Genomic DNA, 20,124 nt, shown 5'->3' with positions numbered 1-20,124 from the left:
ATACGCTGATACCCAGTATGTGGGGGTAAACCACTTTTTCAGCGCATGGCAGAGCTCGCAAGGGAGGGAGCGCCGTTTGACTTTTTCAACGCAGAATTGGCTGGAATTGAGATCGGATGCCATATTGCGTTCGGAGAGCCCCTGATGTTCCTAAACAGTGGAAACCCCCAACAAGAGACCCCATTTTGGAAACTAGACACATTAAGGAACTTTTCTAGATGTGTGGTGAGAACTTTGAACCTTCAAGTGCTTCACAGAAGTTTATAATGTAGAGCCGTGAAAATATAAAATCATTTTTTTTTTCCACAAAAATGATCTTTTCGCCCCCAAATTTTTATTTTTACAAGGGTAACAGGAGAAATCATACTCCCACAGTTGTTGTTCGATTTGTCCTGAGTACACTGACACCCAAATGTGCGGGTAAACCACTGTTTGGGCATACGGCAGAGCTCAGAAGGGAAGGAGTACCGTTTGACTTTTTCAATGTAGAATTGGCTGGAATTTAGATTGGACATCATGTTGCGTTTGGAGAGCCCCTGGTGTGCCTAAACAGTAAAAAAACCCCACAAGTAACACCATTTTGGAAACTAGACCCCTTAAGAAACTTATCTAGATGTGTGGTGAGCACTTTGAACCCCAGACGCAGAGCCGTGAAAATTAAAAATAATTTTTTTTCCTCAAAAATGATTTTTTTAGCCTGTTATTTTTTATTTTCCTAAGGGTAACAGGAGAAATTGGACCACAAAAGTTGTTGTGCAATTTGTCCTAAGTACACAGATACCCCATTTGTGGGGAGGAACCACTGTTTGGGCGCATGGGAGAGCTCGGAAGGGAAGGAGCGCCATTTTGGAATGCAGACTTTGATGGAATGGTCTGCGGGCGTCATGTTGCGTTTGCAGAGCCCCTGATGTGCCTAAACAGTATAAACTCCCCACAAGTAACCCCATTTTGGAAACAAGACCCCCCAAGGAGCTTATGTAGATGTGTGGTGAGCACTTTGAACCCCCCAAGGGCTTCACAGAAGTGTATAACGCAGTTATGAAAATAAAAAAGTCTTTTTGTTTTCCACAAAAGTGATTTTTTTAGCCCCCAATTTTTTTATTTTCCCAAGGGTAACAGGAGAAATTAGACCCCCAAAGTTGGTAAATAGTGGAAACCCCTCAATTCTTGCTCCAACCCTAATCCCAACCCTATCCCTAATCCTAATTCTAACCCTAATCCTAATTCGCCCTAACCTTAATTTTAACCCTAACCCTTATTCTAACCCTAACCCTATTTCTAACCCTAACCCTAGCCCTAACCCTAATTCCAACACTAATTCTAACCCTAACCCTAATTTCAACCCAAACCCTAGCCCTAACCCTAGCCCTAACGCTAGCCCTAACCCTAATTCCAACCCTAACCCTAATTCCAACCCTAGCCCTAACTCTAGCCCTAACCCTAACCCTAATTCCAACCCTAACCCTAGCCCTAACCCTAGCCCTTACCCTAGCCCTAACCCTAGCCCTAACCCAGCCCTAACCATAACCCTAATGGAAAAATGAAAAAATATATTTTCTTTATTTCATTATGTTTGCCTAACTAAGGGTTGATAAATGGGGGGGTTATCTACTATTTTTTTATTTTGATCGCTATGATAGTTTATCACAGTGATCAAAATGAATGAATAGAATCTGCCAGCCAGAGCTGGCAGATTCGCGGCGGGCGCACTGTGCATGCGCCCACCATTTTCTTCTGGATCCAAGATGGCGGCGCCCACCGGAGGATGCCGGCGGGACAGAGGACCACCGGGAGGGGATCCAGGACCACCGGGAGGTACAGAAGGGGGATCAGGGACCCTATTTCTCTCTTCTCTGATGTGCAATCACATCAGAGGAAAGAGAAATTAAATGCAAAATCGCGGCTTTTTTTTTTTCGATCGCCGTTATAGGGTTTTGAACCTTCAAAGCATTTTTTCAGCAGCACCTTAGAGTAACAGACTTGGATTAGCAGACAGGCACCTTGACATAAAAGAGCTGAGTGTGTGGACAGCACCAAGGAGCTGGATTGGTAGATAGGCATCTTAATGTGCAGACATCACTTTGGAATAGTAGAGCCGAAATGGTAGACAGGCACCTTGATGTAGCAGATCTGAGTGTGTGGGCAGCATCTTGAAAAAAACAGAGCTGGATTAAAAGACAGGTATCTTCATATTTCAGAGCCGAGTGTGAAGACAGAACTTTGGAATGGCGGAGCTGGGTTGTCTGACTTTGACATAAACTGTAGCAGAATCCAACAATAGTAAATTTGGGTTTGTTTGGAGATCAGCATGGTGTTAGCACATTATAGCAACATGTTGCTGTCTGAATACTCAAGTGGCATGCAGATGCATGAGCTAGCCTTAAAAGGCCTAGTAGCGTTACATCAACAACTTCAACAACTGGAACAAGACCTGACTTGGTGTTACTTCAGCAAAACTCTTGGCTGGTTTCTAACGTCATATTTCTTTTTAGAATAAGGATAATCCATCAGAAAGAATTGAGCATTCCTCCTAGTGCCTGGCTTTTTTAAAAACTACATTTTGTCTGAATGTTTGCAGCATTTCAATGTACAACTAAGTTCACTGTAGGGAAGTTGCCTGTTGCTTTTTCATGCTACCCTTGTTTAGGTTCCTTCTAAAGAAAGATAATTGTGGAAAATGAGGAAATTTATTTGCAATTTTAGTGAGTGTGTGTGACATTCTTATCTGTTAAGCAATAAATGAATAATATAAAGCTTTCACATGTAGAGGTCAAAAACTTGAATCATTTTCGAAGACTTACTTTTAATGTTTATCTCTCCTGGGACTGAGCTCATCACTGAAATACTGCTGAGAAAGTAATGACTTTTCTAGCGGAAGCTGCCTGTATTGCTGGCATCTTACCAAGTACTGCTGCTCTTCAAAGCATTATAGAATAAGAACAAATTATTTTATCTCACATTTATACTGTGAAGAATCTGTGTCATCATACAGTCATATGTAAAAGTTTGGGCACCCCTATTAATGTTAACCTTTTTTCTTTATAACAATTTTGGTTTTTGCAACAGGTATTTCAGTTTCATATATCTAATAACTGATGGACTCCGTTATATTTCTGGATTCAAATGAGGTTTATTGTACTAACAGAAAATGTTCAATCTGCATTTAAACAAAATTTGACTGGTGCAAAAGTATGGGCACCCTTATCATTTTCTTGATTTGAACACTCCTAACTACTTTTTACTGACTTCCTGAAGCACTAAATTGGTTTTGTAACCTCAATGAGCTTTGAACTTCATAGCCAGGTGTATCAAATCATGAGAAAAGGTATTTAAGGTAGCCACTTGCAAGTAGTTCTCCTATTTGATTCTCCTATGAAGAGTGGCATCATGGGCTCCTCAAAACAACTCTCAAATGATCTGAAAACAAAGATTATTCAACATAGCTTTTCAGGGGAAGGATACAAAAAGTTGTCTCAGAGATTTAACCTGTCAGTTTCCACTGTGAGGAACATAGTAAGGAAATGGAAGAACACAGGTACAGTTCTTGTTAATCCCAGAAGTGGCAGGCCAAGAAAAATATCAGAAAGGCAGAGAAGAAGAATGGTGAGAACAGTCAAGGACAATCCACAGACCACCTCCAAAGACCTGCAGCATCATCTTGCTGCAGATGGTGTCACTGTGCATCGTCAACAATACAGCGCACTTTGCACAAGGAGAAGCTGTATGGGAGAGTGATGCGAAAGAAGCCGTTTCTGCAAGCATGCCACAAACAGAGTCGCCTGAGGTATGCAAAAGCACATTTGGACAAGCCAGTTACATTTTGGAAGAAGGTCCTGTGGACTGATGAAACAAAGATTGAGTTGTTTGGTCATACAAAAAGGCGTTATGCATGCGCTGTATTGTTGACCGATGCACAGTGACACCATCTGCAGCAAGATGATGCTGCAGGTCTTTGGAGGTGGTCTGTGGATTGTCCTTGACTGTTCTCACCATTCTTCTTCTCTGCCTTTCTGATATTTTTCTTGGCCTGCCACTTCTGGGATTAACAAGAACTGTACCTGTGTTCTTCCATTTCCTTACTATGTTCCTCACAGTGGAAACTGACAGGATAAATCTCTGAGACAACTTTTTGTATCCTTCCCCTGAAAAGCTATGTTGAATAATCTTTGTTTTCAGATCATTTGAGAGTTGTTTTGAGGAGCCCATGATGCCACTCTTCATAGGAGAATCAAATAGGAGAACTACTTGCTAGTAGCCACCTTAAATACCTTTTCTCATGATTTGATACACCTGGCTATGAAGTTCAAAGCTCAATGAGGTTACAAAACCAATTTAGTGCTTCAGGAAGTCAGTAAAAAGTAGTTAGGAGTGTTCAAATCAAGAAAATGATAAGGGTGCCCATACTTTTGCACCAGTAAAATTTTGTTTAAATGCAGATTGCACATTTTCTGTTAGTACAATAAACCTCATTTGAATCCAGAAATATAACTGAGTCCATCAGTTATTAGATATGTGAAACTGAAATAGCTGTTGCAAAAAGCAAAATTGTTATAAAGAAAAAAGGTTAACATTAATAGGGGTGCCCAAACTTTTACATATGACTGTAAGGATGCATTATGTGTAATGTGTATAGATCACGTAACCTGTTAATCCTACATCATGGATTCATCTCACTAGTGAACAGTTTCTGCCCAAAATACAAAAGCAAGGGAAATAAGGTGATTACTAAAAATCTAGACATACTAGAGGAAACAAGGTGATTAATGATGAGTGAACGTTCTAGGATAAGGTGTCATCCGACCATGCTCAGGTGCTAACCAAGTGTCTTCGTCATGCTCGAATAAGATGTTCGAGTTCTGGAAGCTGCATGTCTCAAGGCTGCTAGACAGCCGCAACACGTGTAGGGGTTGTCTGTTTCTTAGGCAATCTCTGCATGTGTTAACAGCTGCGAGACATGCAGCCACAGGGATTCGAACATTTTACACCGAAGTCACTTGGATAGCACATGAGCATGCTCGGATAACACCTTATCCCAGCACGCTCGCTCATCACTAAAGGTGATTTTTTTTTGGGGGGGGGACCATGAACCATGAAATACGCCTGTGTGAACCCAACCTTGGGAGCATTTCCACTTTATTTAAGGTATGTGCACACAACATGTTTTCCAAGTGGAAACTGCCTTAAAAACCTATTAGACAATGCTCAAAAGAATGAACATATGCACAGCCAGTAGTTTTTTCATAGACATTCACATGTTCACGCTTTTGGACGTCTTTTAACCATTTCTGATTTCCAAAACATTGACCAATCTTTGGTTATGTGTACACAGTTTTTTGAGGATATTTTGGAGCATGATCTTTCTAAATCTTCCTGAAAAACTAAAAACTACTCAAAACCTTGGAGTTTCTCCTCAGTCCCTGCTTTGATATCACTGTAAAGACTGTGTGCACATAACCTTGTGTTTTCTGCTTGGACAATGGACAGTATTTTACAGAAAAAAATCAATGGGAAAGCTCAAAAGATACCCGGAAGATGCCCAGATGTCTTTTGAAGCATGTTGCCATGGTTTTTGCTGAAAAAAGCACCAGCATTTTTTTTTATTATTGATTAGAGAGGAAACAAAGACTGGAAAACGACAACAAAAAAGATGTCACAAAAACCATGGGAACGCCATAAAAAAAACCACCGGTGGCCAATACTGTCACAGAAATGCTCAGGTAATATCCCCCAAAAAATGATATGACGCTTCAGTGGAAAAAAAATTACGTTTTCCTGAAGCGTCTTCTGCTTGAAAAACTTGCTGAGTTTGCTCAATTTTAGAAGACGTCTTGTGCACATTGCCTTTTGATCTTTAGACAAATTAGAGTTTCTTATTTGGCATATAATTCTTAAAGGGGTAGTCCCATCTCCAATATCCTATCCCAATATGTATTAGGTGAAATAATAATAGTATTAGCAAATACCTCTAATTAGAAATGTGGTATAGTTTTTCTGATTCGATATGTCTCTTTCCTTATTTGCAGGCATTGCAGGACCTCAGGTATCCATGGTTATGTCCACTGATGAAGTGACACTTAGCTTGTTGCTAGTGGTCATAACCATGGACACCTAAGGTCCTGCAATGCCTGCACATGAGGAAGGAGACATAGGAAATCAAAAAACTATACTACATTTAAAATTGGAGGTATTTGCTGATATTTCTATTATTACACCTCTACATATTGGGGTACGATCTTGGAGATGAGAATATCTCTTTAATCATGTTGCATACCTCCTAAAAGCATTGAAGGAACTAGAGAGATAGCTTACTTTTATCCCTAGATGTGGACTTCTTTGCATTAAGCATGACATAGTTAGTGGGTACACTTTGCCTGGGGTGTTTCACTAAATCACTGATCATTTTAATTTCCTCAATGTTATAAGTCATACCATTCAGTAGAATTAGAAATAATAACTATTTGTTGATCCAAGACTTACACATTACCATTTCTATTAACGATCATGGAAGGAGTTACAGTAGTTAACAATCGAACATGAAAATAGTAATTACTAATAATTACAACATTTATTTTGCAGAAGCCAAGTGGATGTGACTGTAGAGTATAAGAGCCGTTTCTTGCACCCAGCTGAAGCCACCATGTTACTGGTATCTAAACCAAGCTGTGGGGCAGGTGGGACCACACTCTCTTTCTCGCTTCAGTCTAGACTGACTGATTTATCTCCAATTGTAAGTATTTTTCTGACCTTCTTGGGGTAAAAAATATGTTAAGCTAAAATACATTTTACAAATTCTTATAATGAAAAATATAGCTGCAATGATCAATGATAAACATGTGAATACTGGGAACCCCATTGATTACTAAAATGGGGGTCTCGAGCCTTCCTTTCCTCTTTATTATACAACACTAGAAAGGAAAAGTTTGAATAAAGTGGTTAAGTATAGTAAGTGCAGTTCCAGTTCATCCAACAGTCTATGGAACATAGACTGGTGACTACAGCGTTGTTATCGTTCATCCAATAGACAGTAAAGCACCACTCGATTTTTTTTTCTTTACTGAAGCTATGAAGTGGTCTATCTAATCATAGTTCACTGTCCCCTGTCTCATACTTCACAGCTAGTGTCTTCAGCTCTTCCCGGCTCTGCTCCGGTCAGTCTCTTGCAAGTTGTGACCTGGTGGATCTCTCCAATGTTTGCTCGGTGATCTGGAAGTCACTACTCATTGTACAGTCATGGCCAAAAGTTTTGAGAATGACACAAATATTATATTTTCACATGATCTGCTGCCCTCTGGTTTTTCTGTGTGTTTGTCAGATGTTTTTATCACATACAGAAATATAATTGCAATCATATTATGAGTAGCAAAAGGTTATATTGACAGTTAGAATGAGTTAATGCAGCAAGTCAATATTTGCAGTGTTGACCCTTCTTCTTCAGGACCTCAGCAATTCTCCCTGGCATGCTCTCAATCAACTTCTGGATCAAATCCTGACTGATAGCAGTCCATTCTTGCAAAATCAATGCTTTTATTTTGTCTGTATTTGAAGGTTTTTGTTTGTACACCCGTCTCTTGATGATTGACCACAAGTTCTCAATGGTATTAAGATCTGGGGAGTTTCCAGGCCATGGTCCCAAAATCTCTATGCTTTGTTCCCTGAGCCATTTAGTTATAACCTTTGTTTTATGGCAAGGTGCTCCATCATGTTGAAAAAGGCATTGTTGATCGCCAAACTGCTCTTGGACGGTTGGGAGAAGTTGCTCTTGGAGGACATTCTGGTACCATTCTTTATTCATGGCTGTGTTTTTAGGCAAGACTGAGAGAGAGACCATTCCATTGGCTGAGAAGCAACCCCATACATGAATGGTTTTAGGATGCTTGACAGTTGGCATGAGACAAGACTGGTGGTAGCGCTCACCTGGTCTTCTCTGAATAAGCCATTTTCCAGATGTCCCAAACAATCGAAAAGGGGATTCATCAGAGAAAATGACTTTACCCCAGTCCTCAGCAGTCCACTCCCTGTACCTCTTGCAGAATATCAGTCTGTCCATTATGTTTTTCCTGGAGAGAAGTGGCTTCTTTGCTGCTCTCCTTTAGACCAGGCCTTGCTCCAAGAGTCTCCGCCTCACAGTGCGTGCAGATGCATTCACACCTGCCTGCTGCCATTCCTGATCAAGCTCTGCACTGCTGGTAGCCCGATCCCGCAGCTGAAACACTTTTAAGAGACGGTCCTGGTGCTTGCTGGTCTTTCTTGGGCGCCCTGGAGCCTTTTTGGCAACAAGGGAACCTCTCTCCTCGAAGTTCTTGATGATGCGATAGATTGTTGACTGAGGTGCAATCTTTCTAGCTGCGATACTCTTCCCTGTTAGGCCATTTTTGTGCAGTGCAATGATGACTGCACGTGTTTCTTTAGAGATAACCATGGTTAACAGAAGAGAAACAATGATGCCAAGCACCAGCCTCCTTTTAAAGTGTCCAGTGGTGTCATTCTTACTTAATCATGACAGATTGATCTCCAGCCCTGTCCTCATCAACACCCACACCTGTGTGAATGGAGCAATTACTGAAACGATGTTAGCTGGTCCTTTTAAGGCAGGGCTGCAATGATGTTGAAATGTGTTTTGGGGGATAAAGTTCATTTTCTAGGCAAATATTGACTTTGCAAGTAATTGCTGTTAAGCTGATCACTCTTTATAACATTCTTGAGTATATGCAAATTGCCATTAGAAAAAATGAAGCAGTAGACTTTGTAAAAATTAATATTTGTGTCATTCTCAAAACTTTTGGCCATGACTGTATGTCTATGAGAGCCAGAACAAGGTGAGAACAAGGCTTTCATAGACTTGCACTGAGAACTTGTGAGCGTTACCTCAGATTTCCAGTCAGTCAGAAGTTGCAGTCACAAGATGGCGAAGAGGGACTATGGCAGTGTCGGGAAGAGCTGAAGACGGCGACAGGTAAGTATAATACTAGGGTCAGTGTATTTAGCTTAGTAGCACCACTCCATTGCTGAAATAAAAAGAAACTCTAGAGTGTTGCTTTAAATGGAGTGGCTGGGTGCTGCTCCATTACGGTGGATATGTGGGAAATAATTGCTTTGGAAAAAACCCTTTCAGATGTAAAAAAAAGTGTCATTTAGTGGAAATGTAAATTAACAGAGGTTTTGTTTTCTGACTTTTTTTTTACTTAAATGCATGTATTTTGTCTGAAAATACTTTTTTTGCAATTGTTTTTTTTTAATGGCACCTTTTGCCTTTTACAGGTGCTTTGTTTCCCTGCAGACTGCAAAATCAGTTAACTCAGAATCCATCGGTGAACTGTTATGATGGGGAGAAATTAACTAATTCATCTGTCTTTTACTGAACTTCTCTCTGCTGATCTATAACCACAGACCACATTAAAGATGAACTGAACTTAGATGTGGTCATAAATCGGAAGAGAAGAGCTCAAACAAATACAGATAAAAGAGTTATAAACTCCCTATCAGAACAGCTCTAAGTTAACTCATAATGCAAACAGAATTATTCAGGGAAACAAAAGAGCCTGTAAAAGCAAAACGGTGAGAAAATTTTACTAGATCCCAGTTGCAAAAATTATTGCTAGCCCAAAATAAATGCACTTAAGTAAAAGAAAAATGGTCGTATCTCTTAAAGTAGTATAAATTATGCGAATTCACAGTTTTGTAAAATATTAATTTTTTTTTTTAGGGTAGGATAATAATGTAGGACTAACTAATAATAGGAAATATTGCAATGAAAATGAAGATTTATGTTGTAAATGTCACCATTGTTTGCTACTGATGGTAAAAGGGTAATGTGTATCCGAAGAGGAAAGAAGTCGGAGTCATTACTTGTCATTGATTAACTATCCTCACTTCAGTATCTTGACAGTTGTTCTTTGGCTGCCCTTCTCTTCTGGCTTTGTAGCCACTAGCAGAAGACGATGAAGAAGAACTGCATGACATCTTACATTTAGAAATAGCTTTCAGCGAGTGGAGTGATAACCTCCAGATCCCGGTGTTCTCTTTAAGTCATACATCTCGTGTTGTTGAAAATGAAAAGCTACTAAGTCAGATAAAGATAACATCCATAGGCAGAAGTGTGCAGAATATTTTTACCCTTGTGTAATATGTGATAATAAGCATTTACCGCAGTTGTGAATTCTTTTATTTATCGTAAGGCTCAACTGAAGCAAGAATCTCCATGCTATGAGTTGGAAAAAATCTGTTTATCTGTTGAAAGCCCTTACAAACGTCATGGAAAATTCAGGTACGTATGTGTAATCCTCCATGGGTATAACAGATGAGATAATAAAGTAAACTCCCACAGATGAGTCAGTTATGAAAAATAGTAGTGTTATAAGGCAATCACAATTTATGCTGATGGAAAAGAAAGCTCCTGATTGGTTGATACACCTCATATATTCTTATTTTTCTTATTACACTCAATTTTATAAATATTTATTTTTTACATTTTTGAACTTTATGGTAATTAATCCCCATAAAATGAAATTCATTACAAACATAATGTAGAACTTTTTCTACTGCGGCCTCTTCAGAGAGGCCAAGCTAATGGCTAGCCCCCAACAGACAGACCAAGATGAATCCTGGGCCTCACCATTTTTAGTCGATGTCCATACTAGAAATAAAAATATCTCTCAATTTTGCTTTTTTGTCTCCTGATCTCAATAAAACATTACAAAAAGTGCAAAAAAAAGAGTCAATTATGATTTTAAACCAGAGGTGTGATTTGCATAGGTGAGGTCACATGCCGACTAGACTCTTCCCTGCTTATTTCAATTCAAAAGAGTGAAAGATAATTGATAGAAGCTGGATGAGACTAGTCGGCGTGTGACCACAAACATACAAACTGACTGCCTTTTTAATCCAGAGCGTACAGGTTAATCGTGACAGTGTGCACTTTGCACAACCTCACGATTTGCCAGTCTGCAGTCACGTAGAGTGACTGCAGACTTTTTAATTTCAGCCTCGAGAATCCCTTTAAAACTGTTCTTTTGCCCCATAGCAGCATCATGTTATCGGCAGCACATCCTTGGTTTACACCGGGTGATGTACCTCCGATAACAATGATTTTTATGTCGCAGTAAGTGATCCTCACTCGTTGCATGGCCATTGGCTTGTTTTTGTGGGACAGTAATCAGGAACAGGCATTACTATGAGCTCCTTCACTATTTATCGGCTCATTTAAATGCACCATTACTTTTTCTTGCTTATAACATTACTCACACTTTGCTATTAGGTGGAAATAATTTTCTTTCCACATGACCTAATGTTCAAGATACAGCATCAATAACCATAATGAGAATATATCAGGTAGTGGGAGGTTATGAAAACATAATTAAAGATTCTCCTTATGATCCAGGAGATGTCCTTTGTGCTGCAGACTATCATCAGTGCAAGGGTCAGAGGTTGCCACTGTCTTCATGTTCATGGAGGAGTAAATTATATCCGTGCAGCCTCTGAACCCTCCCTTGATAAGTGATAATATAATTTTTTAAAATTATTTTAAAGGGATGTTCTGCTAATTTCTGTATTAAGCGGTGCAGATGCAACCCCACATACCTGCTGATATACAAGCAAGATAAGCAAGTGTTGTCCATGTATTTTGGTTGTTAACTTCGTTAGCACCGCTCACTTCAGATGTGGAAGTGAGTAGTACCAGGGTACGTCTTTAAAAGGGATGGCAACTCCTTCTTGGTAGCCCCAGGGTGCAGCATAAAATAAACTACTTAGCTCCCAGATGACGCTATTTTTCCAATGTCAGTGCATTGTCCTCCCCAACGTCACATGACCACTGCGGCGGGAAAACAGTGTTTCTTCTGCTTTGATGGACTAGTGAAGGCTGTAGTCAATCAAAAGCCAGATGACATGGATTATAGCAGGATATGGGCAGGAGACATAGGACTGAGAAAGAAGGAACATCCCTGGTCTGAGAGCTACATATAGAGTTTATTTTATACTGCACACTGGGGGTATTTAGAAAGGGGTTTTCTATTAGTGGACAATCCGTTAAAGAACAGGAAACCATCTCTGGGTCTGTAGCCTTTTCTATAGGTTACACTAACTCCCATTACGGGGTGTTTTCAGCTTTCAGGATTCTCATCTGTATGGATCTGCACTGTGTGAAAACTAATATAAGCAGTTAGTACTTACCATCCTTTGGTACAGCGCTTGCTGTCCGCTGCCACGATGGTCTCTGTGTACTGACTGAAGCATTATGGTCATGACACTAACCAATACACAGAGACCGGAGCAGCAGACAACCGGCGCTGGACACAAGGAAGACCAGAACCATCTAATTTTATTATTTTTACATAGCGCTGGCCAAAAGAGAGAAGATAGAATACCCAATTAACATATCATAGTTCCCTGCATAAAAACTGAAGTCTTAACATAGTGTATACCTGAAAATCCAAATTCAAAAACTCCTCTTAGGAATGTATATCAAAATGTCAAGTTTTATTAATTACATGTGCAAAAAATTACTGTAAATAAAATGGTTACTGCAGAAAAAACTTTGTAGTGGTGTCCCATTAATATGTCTTATTTTGTATTTACATTTCTGATTTTTTTAAATATCTATATACATATTGTTATTTTTACTGAATCTGAATTTTTGTTTATAAATCTGACATATGTTATACTAACTAATAGAAGATAATGAGAAAATTTCTGATTACAAAGGTAGTAGTAATGAGCGAGTGTGCTCATTACTCGAGTTTTCTGAGCATGCTCGGGTGTTCTCTGAGAATCTTGGGCATGCTCGTCAATTATGTCTGAGTCCCCCCCCCCCGCAGCTGCATGATTTGTGGCTGCTAGACAGCATGAAAACATGCAGGGAATGCCTGTTTGCTAGGGAATCCCCACATGTATTCAGGCTGTCTAGCAGCCGCAAATCATGCAGCTCTGTAGGGACTCAGACATAATTTACGCAAACGCCCATGATACTCGGAGAAAACCCGAGCATGCTCGGAAAACTCAAGTAACGAGCACACTCGCTCATCACTAAAAGGTAGTGCAAAGAGGTTTTCCCCACAGGCTTTATGTTAATGTTTTGCCTTTTAAATTGTCTTAAAAGCCAGTTCTATACATTTTCTTCATGTGAGTTATACCATTGTGATATTTCTTTAACTTCATCCTAGTAAGATCTACGTTTCCATTTAAAGGCATATTTATTTATTAATGGGACGACACTGGAATGTTTTTCTGCAGTAACTTATTCAACCTTTTTATTTTATTTTGTATATGTAATTAGAAAAGATTGACATTTTGATATGCATTCCTTAGAGGAGCTTTTCTTTTAGGATTTTCCAATTACAATACTCCTATTAATAGGTTTGAATATAATGGGTAATATAATGTATATCTGATTGCCATACATGTGAGTTACTGCAAATTATTGTACATACTCCCCCCTTGGATAATAATACTTCTCTATATTCTTAATAGGAGCATTTTTAGCCTGCTGTATAACATATGTAGTGTGAGAGGCTACATGAGTATAAGTTTTTATTGTTTCTATCCCTGTGCCAGGCCGTCTATTTATTTGCGTTGGGGTCAGTAAACCTTAGAGGAAAATAAACTTCTTCAGCTGATTTTGAGTGAATCTGCGTATTTATGGGAAAGCGATAATTGGTGTCAAAAACATCTGGTTTGTACTTGTTTCTAGTGGTTTATAGTCAGTAGCCCACCAGGGAAAATAAGTGCCATGGCTCTGCTTGAAATATTTTTTAAAAAAAATACAAAATAGGGCCAGCACACCTTTATTATAAAATTAAGTACACATTCACAATACGTTGTGGCCAATATACAGAAATATACATACACTGAGTGACAGCACACTGCGTATAATGAAGACATGAACGCCAATATTGCTATATATGTAATAACGTTAGGTAATTAGTTAGCATTCTCTGATCAATAAATTAAAAAGCCATCCATCTACGACAAGGTATGCCTAAATATGGATGGTCACTGACTCTAATGATTCAACTCTCAATGTGCCCAAACAGATCTCACGTGAACTTGGAAACAAGTTAGATCCAGGCTTAAATCTTAATCAACACCTTTCTGGGAAAACTTTGTGGATCCAAGTAGTAAACCCTCCTTGAAATATTGTCATCATCTCATGAAAGAAAACACCATTTTATAAAAACAAAAAACAAAAAAAAAAACATTGATTTTAAAAGAAAAACATTTTGGATAAAATCTAAAAATAGAAAAATGAACATAAAACTGTATTACAGTTGCTTACTATAGGCTCTACAAGTGGCCTGCTATAGAAGAAGAGCAGCATGGTGTATGTTCTGTTCTCACTAAATGAAGCAGAATTCATGCAGCTATACAGGCAGCTAAACCGCTATACTGGGGTCCAATAAGGAGACTGTAGGTTGAATCTGTGCTTTTATTGAACTTGATATATTGGCGAGGTGAAACTACAAGCAAACATATATATATATACACTCAGTCAATACAGTAGATAAAAAAAATCCTATACGTGTGGTTTCTCTGAACTACTATTGATCTGGAGAACCATAATGCCAGTCAGAAACAATTGTAGAACTGCCCTTTTTTTTAATTTCACAACACTTGGAATTTTTTTCCCATTTTCCAGTTCTCTATCTGGTAAAATGAATGGTGTCATTCAAAAGTACAACTCATCCTGCAAAAAACATGCCTTCATATAGTTACATTAACGGAAAAATAAACATGTTATGCCTGCCATTAGATGCACTGATATCTGAATGTATTCATGAGGAGTACAGAGGATGGCAGTGAATCCCTGCACTAGCTTTTCCCACGGAGTTAGTGAGGCACAGGTGCTGATCCTTTCACTGCCATCATCTGTACTCCACATGAATACATTCTGATTTCAAAGCAGCGGAAGGTAGGCAAGCAAACTGGGTTAAAGAAGGAACTTGGTGGTCTCTTAAATATGTTTTCACAGGAATCAAGGCAAAGTCCTAATAAAGTGATGTGCATGTTTCATAACTCCATAATGGACAAAATTATAAAACATTAGTAAAAAAAATATAAAAATGCAGTTATGCTTTAAGTAATTTTTAACCAGTTCTTGTCCAGTAAGACAACAAAGGAACAATGTTCATGAAGGAAAGAAAGGAGGTCGTCACTGATTTTCTTGTCTTGCAAAAAGAAAACTGGAACAAGGTCAACAAGATGATTGTTGCATTGACAGAGATATCAGCTCTGACCCAGCTTTTACTCCCTGTCAACTTTAATTTTAAGTATTCAGGATGATGCATTATGCGTCACACACAATAATGTATACTCTATTGGAGAACACAGTAAATGTCATACATGTTTTACGTGTCAAAGAACACTGACCCAGTTGACAATGACTCAAAATAGTGCAAGTAAAGCGATGCTAATGGTCTTCAAGTGTTGGAAAAAACTCAGCAAATACAGTATATATATATACACAGTTGTGGCCAAAAGTATTGACACCCCTGCAATTTTGTCAGATAATACTCAGTTTCTTCCTGAAAATTATTGCAAACACAAATTCTTTGTTATTATTATCTTCATTTAATTTGTCTTAAATGAAAAAACACAAAAAGAATTGTCCTAAAGCCAAATTGGATATAATTCCACACCAAACATAAAAAAGAGGGTGGACAAAAGTATTGGCACTGTTCGAAAAATCATGTGATGCTTCTCTAATTTGTGTAATTAACAGCACCTGTAACTTACCTGTGGCACATAACAGGTGTTGGCAATAACTAAATCACACTTGCAGCCAGTTGACATGGATTAAAGTTGACTCAACCTCTGTCCTGTGTCCTTGTGTGTACCACATTGATCATGGAGAAAAGAAAGAAGACCAAAGAACTGTCTGAGGACTTGAGAAACCAAATTGTGAGGAAGCATGAGCAATCTCAAGGCTACAAGTCCATCTACAAAGACCTGAATGTTCCTGTGTCTACCGTGCGCAGTGTCATCAAGAAGTTTAAAGCCCATGGCACTGTGGCTAACCTCCCTAGATGTGGACGGAAAAGAAAAATTGACAAGAGATTTCAACGCAAGATTGTGCGGATGTTGGATAAAGAACCTCGACTAACATCTAAACAAGTTCAAGCTGCCCTGCAGTCCGTGGGTACAACATTGTCAACCCGTACTATCCGTCGGCGTCTGAATGAAAAGGGACTGTATGGTAGGAGACCCAGGAAGACCCCACTTCTTACCCCGAGACATAAAAAAGCCAGGCTGGAATTTGCCAAAACTTACCTGAAAAAGCCTAAAACGTTTTGGAAGAATGATCTCTGGTCAGATGAGACAACAGTAGAGCTTTTTGGGCAAAGGCATCAACATAGAGTTTACAGGAGAAAAAAAGAGGCATTCAAAGAAAAAAACACGGTCCCTACAGTCAAACATGGTGGAGGTTCACTGATGTTTTGGGGTTGCTTTGCTGCCTCTGGCACTGGACTGCTTGACCGTGTGCATGGCATTATTAAGTCTGAAGACTACCAACAAATTTTGCAGCATAATGTAGAGCCCAGTGTGCGAAAGCTGGGTCTCCCTCAGAGGTCATGGGTCTTCCAGCAGGACAATGACCCAAAAAACACTTCAAAAAGCACTAGAAAATGGTTTGAGAGAAAGCACTGGAGACTTCTAAGGTGGCCAGCAATGAGTCCAGACCTGAATCCCATAGAACACCTGTGGAGAGATCTAAAAATGGCAGTTTGGAGAAGGCACCCTTCAAATATCAGGGACATAGAGCAGTTTGCCAAAGAAGAATGGTCTAAAACTCCAGCAGAGCATTGTAAAAACTCATTGATGGTTACAGGAAGTGGTTGGTTGCAGTTATTTTGGCTAAAGGTTGTGCAACCAATTATTAGGCTGAGGGTGCCAATACTTTTGTCTGGCCCATTTTTGGAGTTTTGTGTGAAATGATCAATGTTTTTCTTTTTGCTTCATTCTCTTTTGTGTTTTTTCATTTAAGACAAATTAAATGAAGATAATAATACCAAAGAATTTGTGATTGCAATCATTTTCAGGAAGAAACTGAGTATTATCTGACAAAATTGCAGGGGTGTCAATACTTTTGACCACAACTGTAATACATTATAAATCAACATCTGCACCAATAGCTAACCAGGGGAAGGACTGATTAACCAGGCTAATATGGGACAGGAATTAGCTACAGGAAGCATAAATATGTACCAGCAATGCGATCACAAGGGGAGAACAGAAATGAGATGCTTCCTGAATGCAGGCTGAAGGAAAATGGAGAACTGGTGGGAAAGTACCATAATCCTTTGCAAAAGGCTACCAGAATGCAATGCAAAACTTACCAGAATGCACTGCAACTGAGGGAAAAATACAAGCATCAAAGTGATAGTAAAATAACACAATAACACTGTGCTTATGGTCACTAGAGGGAGTCAAAAACACTGAAAACATTAACAAGCAGATAATCAAGGATTATAAATTAGATATTGGAGACAGAACAGTGTAATTACATACTTCACTATGATAAATGAATAAAAATCCAGAAAAAAGGGGTTAATTCAGTAAATTATACCACTAAAAAGGTATACTCCAAAATGGAATCATATAAGCAAAAGAAAAAGGAGTACAATTACCCATAAAAATTGTATAAACTTTATTACATAACAATAAATGTTCAATCCAAAAATAGAAAAACCTTAAAATACATAAAAAGTGAAGGATACATGACAGAATATCTGACACATTCACCAAATTGTATAGGCCAGGGCTTCAGAGACTATAAAGTATAAATAACAATATAATCTACACATAGATCAATATAATATTATCAAAGTGCTGGGCATTCTCAGAGACCAGTGTATATATAGTCAGCTCAATCTACATCACCATAAATATGGTCCTATAAACCTCCTTAAATTAGCCAAAAGAACCACCCAACACACAAAAAAATTTCTCTTCTTATAATTAATCCATTCATGCGACCATTTGGCACCCTGTTTTTGATAGGACACTATAGATATCTATGATATGGGCTATTTTTGTGCACACACCTTGTAATTGTGTTAGGATGTTGCCATGGTGATATATTTTTATCTTGCTCCGACGGCGATTTTTTGTAATATGTTATGTTATTGCGCATAGCTAATATATGTTTTGTTTGTGCGCTTATTCTATGTCCATTTACTATGCCAGATTGGGGCTGAGATCACTATGGCAATGACCTGTTAGCGTATTCTGGCGGTGTTTGAGGTTTAACGTCATTATTCATTAGATTTGGCACCATAAAGTGTGGCCTTTGATGCGGCAAAACATGTGCATGTAGAATAATCTACACCACTTCCCCTGCGCTTTCAAATCTATCCTTGTTAACCTTATCACCAAATCCCTGTACATGTTTTATTTTTACAGAGCAGATGACTCAATTTGGGTACATTCAGAGGTTTTTTTTTACATGAATTTTGATCCAAATTTCACTTTTTAATGAACTGAAGGAAAAAAGGCTCCACGCACAAAAAAATGCATCAAGATTCTCAACAAGACACATTAAAATAAAGCTTTTTTGATACTGTTTTCTAATATGAATTTTTCAAGCGGAATAATCTACTTCAAGAAACTGTGAACCTATCCTTGAATCCCATTGTTCACTGAAATAACCTGCCCTTTCCCTGCCTTTACATTTATGTGAAATATAAAAGCGTTTCTTAAATGTCGGCTTTCTATTTTCTGCATGTTGCTTTAGCATTTAGTGCTCATTAAGAGTCATTTGAAATCTGTACAAGAGAACAAGCGCTAATGAGCAGTAATGAACATATTTCATGATACAGCACTTCTACAAATATTTTGCATGTTGTGGCGACTATTAAGGTTATGAATACTCAGTATAGCCATGTATTGTCATATGTGAGAATTCTAGCATTCTATTACTATTATGATAAAAGGAACATTTAATTGATTTCTTTCTGGATCAAGTCTAATTTTAAAAGCACAAAGGCCTTTTTGAAAGCTTAACATTCCCTCAAGCCTAATATTAATGCTAATGTTTTCTTCAGATTCCGAACGATACCTTAACAGACAGTTTTACACTAGGGATGCGCGAGCATATTTGTGGGTATTCGGTACTCGGCGAGTAATGCGGTACTCGAACCAAAGCGAGTATTTCACTACTCGCCTCGCTATTTGGTTCTCCCAACCAGCAGTTGCCAATCACAGTAAAGCCGCACCCTTCTTGGTTGTGGGCAGCATTACTATGATTGGCTGGCCACCCAGCTTCCTATGAGTCATCAGTCATAGCCTGGCACTAAGCCCTGCCTGCCACCACTATTTTCTGCACATTGCAGGCAAGACACAGCTAGTGTAGGGAGAGTGTGAGCAGCTGCTAGGGAGAGTTGTGTTTTTTGGTTCAAATCAGCCAGAAATCCTCTGTGAAACCCAAAAGCTCTTTACAGAGCTGAAAGTATAAAGTCAGGGACCGAGTAGTGACTGTTTTCCCAGCTTTTTTTTAGGTCACATTTACTCCTGCAGGGCTGGTTTTTTGTGCTGCCTTCACATAATAACAGCAAATAGTACGCACGCATGGTACGGCACAACTAATACGCAGGCAGAACTACTGTCTTGTGTGGTGTCTGGGCTGCGTATTCTTGCCCTAAACCTCAGGGCAGTTTTTTTGTGCTGCTGCCGTGCTGCGTTCACCTCGAATAGTACACACGGTACTGCACAACTGACACGCAGCCAGCACCGCTGTCTTGTGTGGTGTCTGGGGTGCGTATTCTTGCCTTAAACCTCAGGGCAGTTTTTTGTGCTGCTACCGTGCTGCGTTCACATAATAACAGCAAATAGTACGCACGCACGGTACTGCACAACTGACACGCAGGCAGCACCAGTGTCTTGTGTGGTGTCTGGGCTGCGTAATCTTGCCCTAAACCTCAGGGTAGATTTTTGGGCTGCTGCCGTGCTGCGTTCACAGCGAATTGCCTGCACGGTACTGCACAACTGACACGCAGCCAGCACCACTGTCTTGTGTGGTGTCTGGGGTGCGTATTCTTGCCTTAAACCTCAGGGCGTTTTTTTGTGCTGCTACCATGCTGCGTTCACATAATAACAGCAAATAGTACGCACGCACGGTACTGCACAACTGTCACG

General features: G+C 39.2%; 1 protein-coding gene across 1 annotated transcript in view; it reads left to right on the top strand.

Moving 5' to 3' along the window:
- The window catches only part of CFAP47 (cilia and flagella associated protein 47), a 926,770-nt gene that overhangs the window by 381,388 nt on the left and 525,258 nt on the right, over nucleotides 1-20,124 (top strand). Inside the window, exons 39-40 of the mRNA XM_073550693.1 lie at nucleotides 6,577-6,727; nucleotides 10,176-10,264. Coding sequence (XP_073406794.1) covers nucleotides 6,577-6,727; nucleotides 10,176-10,264 — 240 coding nt within the window. The remainder of the gene's footprint in view (nucleotides 1-6,576; nucleotides 6,728-10,175; nucleotides 10,265-20,124) is intronic.

This window comes from Dendrobates tinctorius, unplaced genomic scaffold (genome assembly GCF_039654945.1).
Source record: "Dendrobates tinctorius isolate UK_male_01 unplaced genomic scaffold, ASM3965494v1 ptg000166l, whole genome shotgun sequence".
In the NCBI taxonomy this organism is placed as follows: domain Eukaryota; kingdom Metazoa; phylum Chordata; class Amphibia; order Anura; family Dendrobatidae; genus Dendrobates; species Dendrobates tinctorius.
Note: the sequence above shows the minus strand (reverse complement) of the source record. Positions and strands in the feature narration are given on the sequence as shown.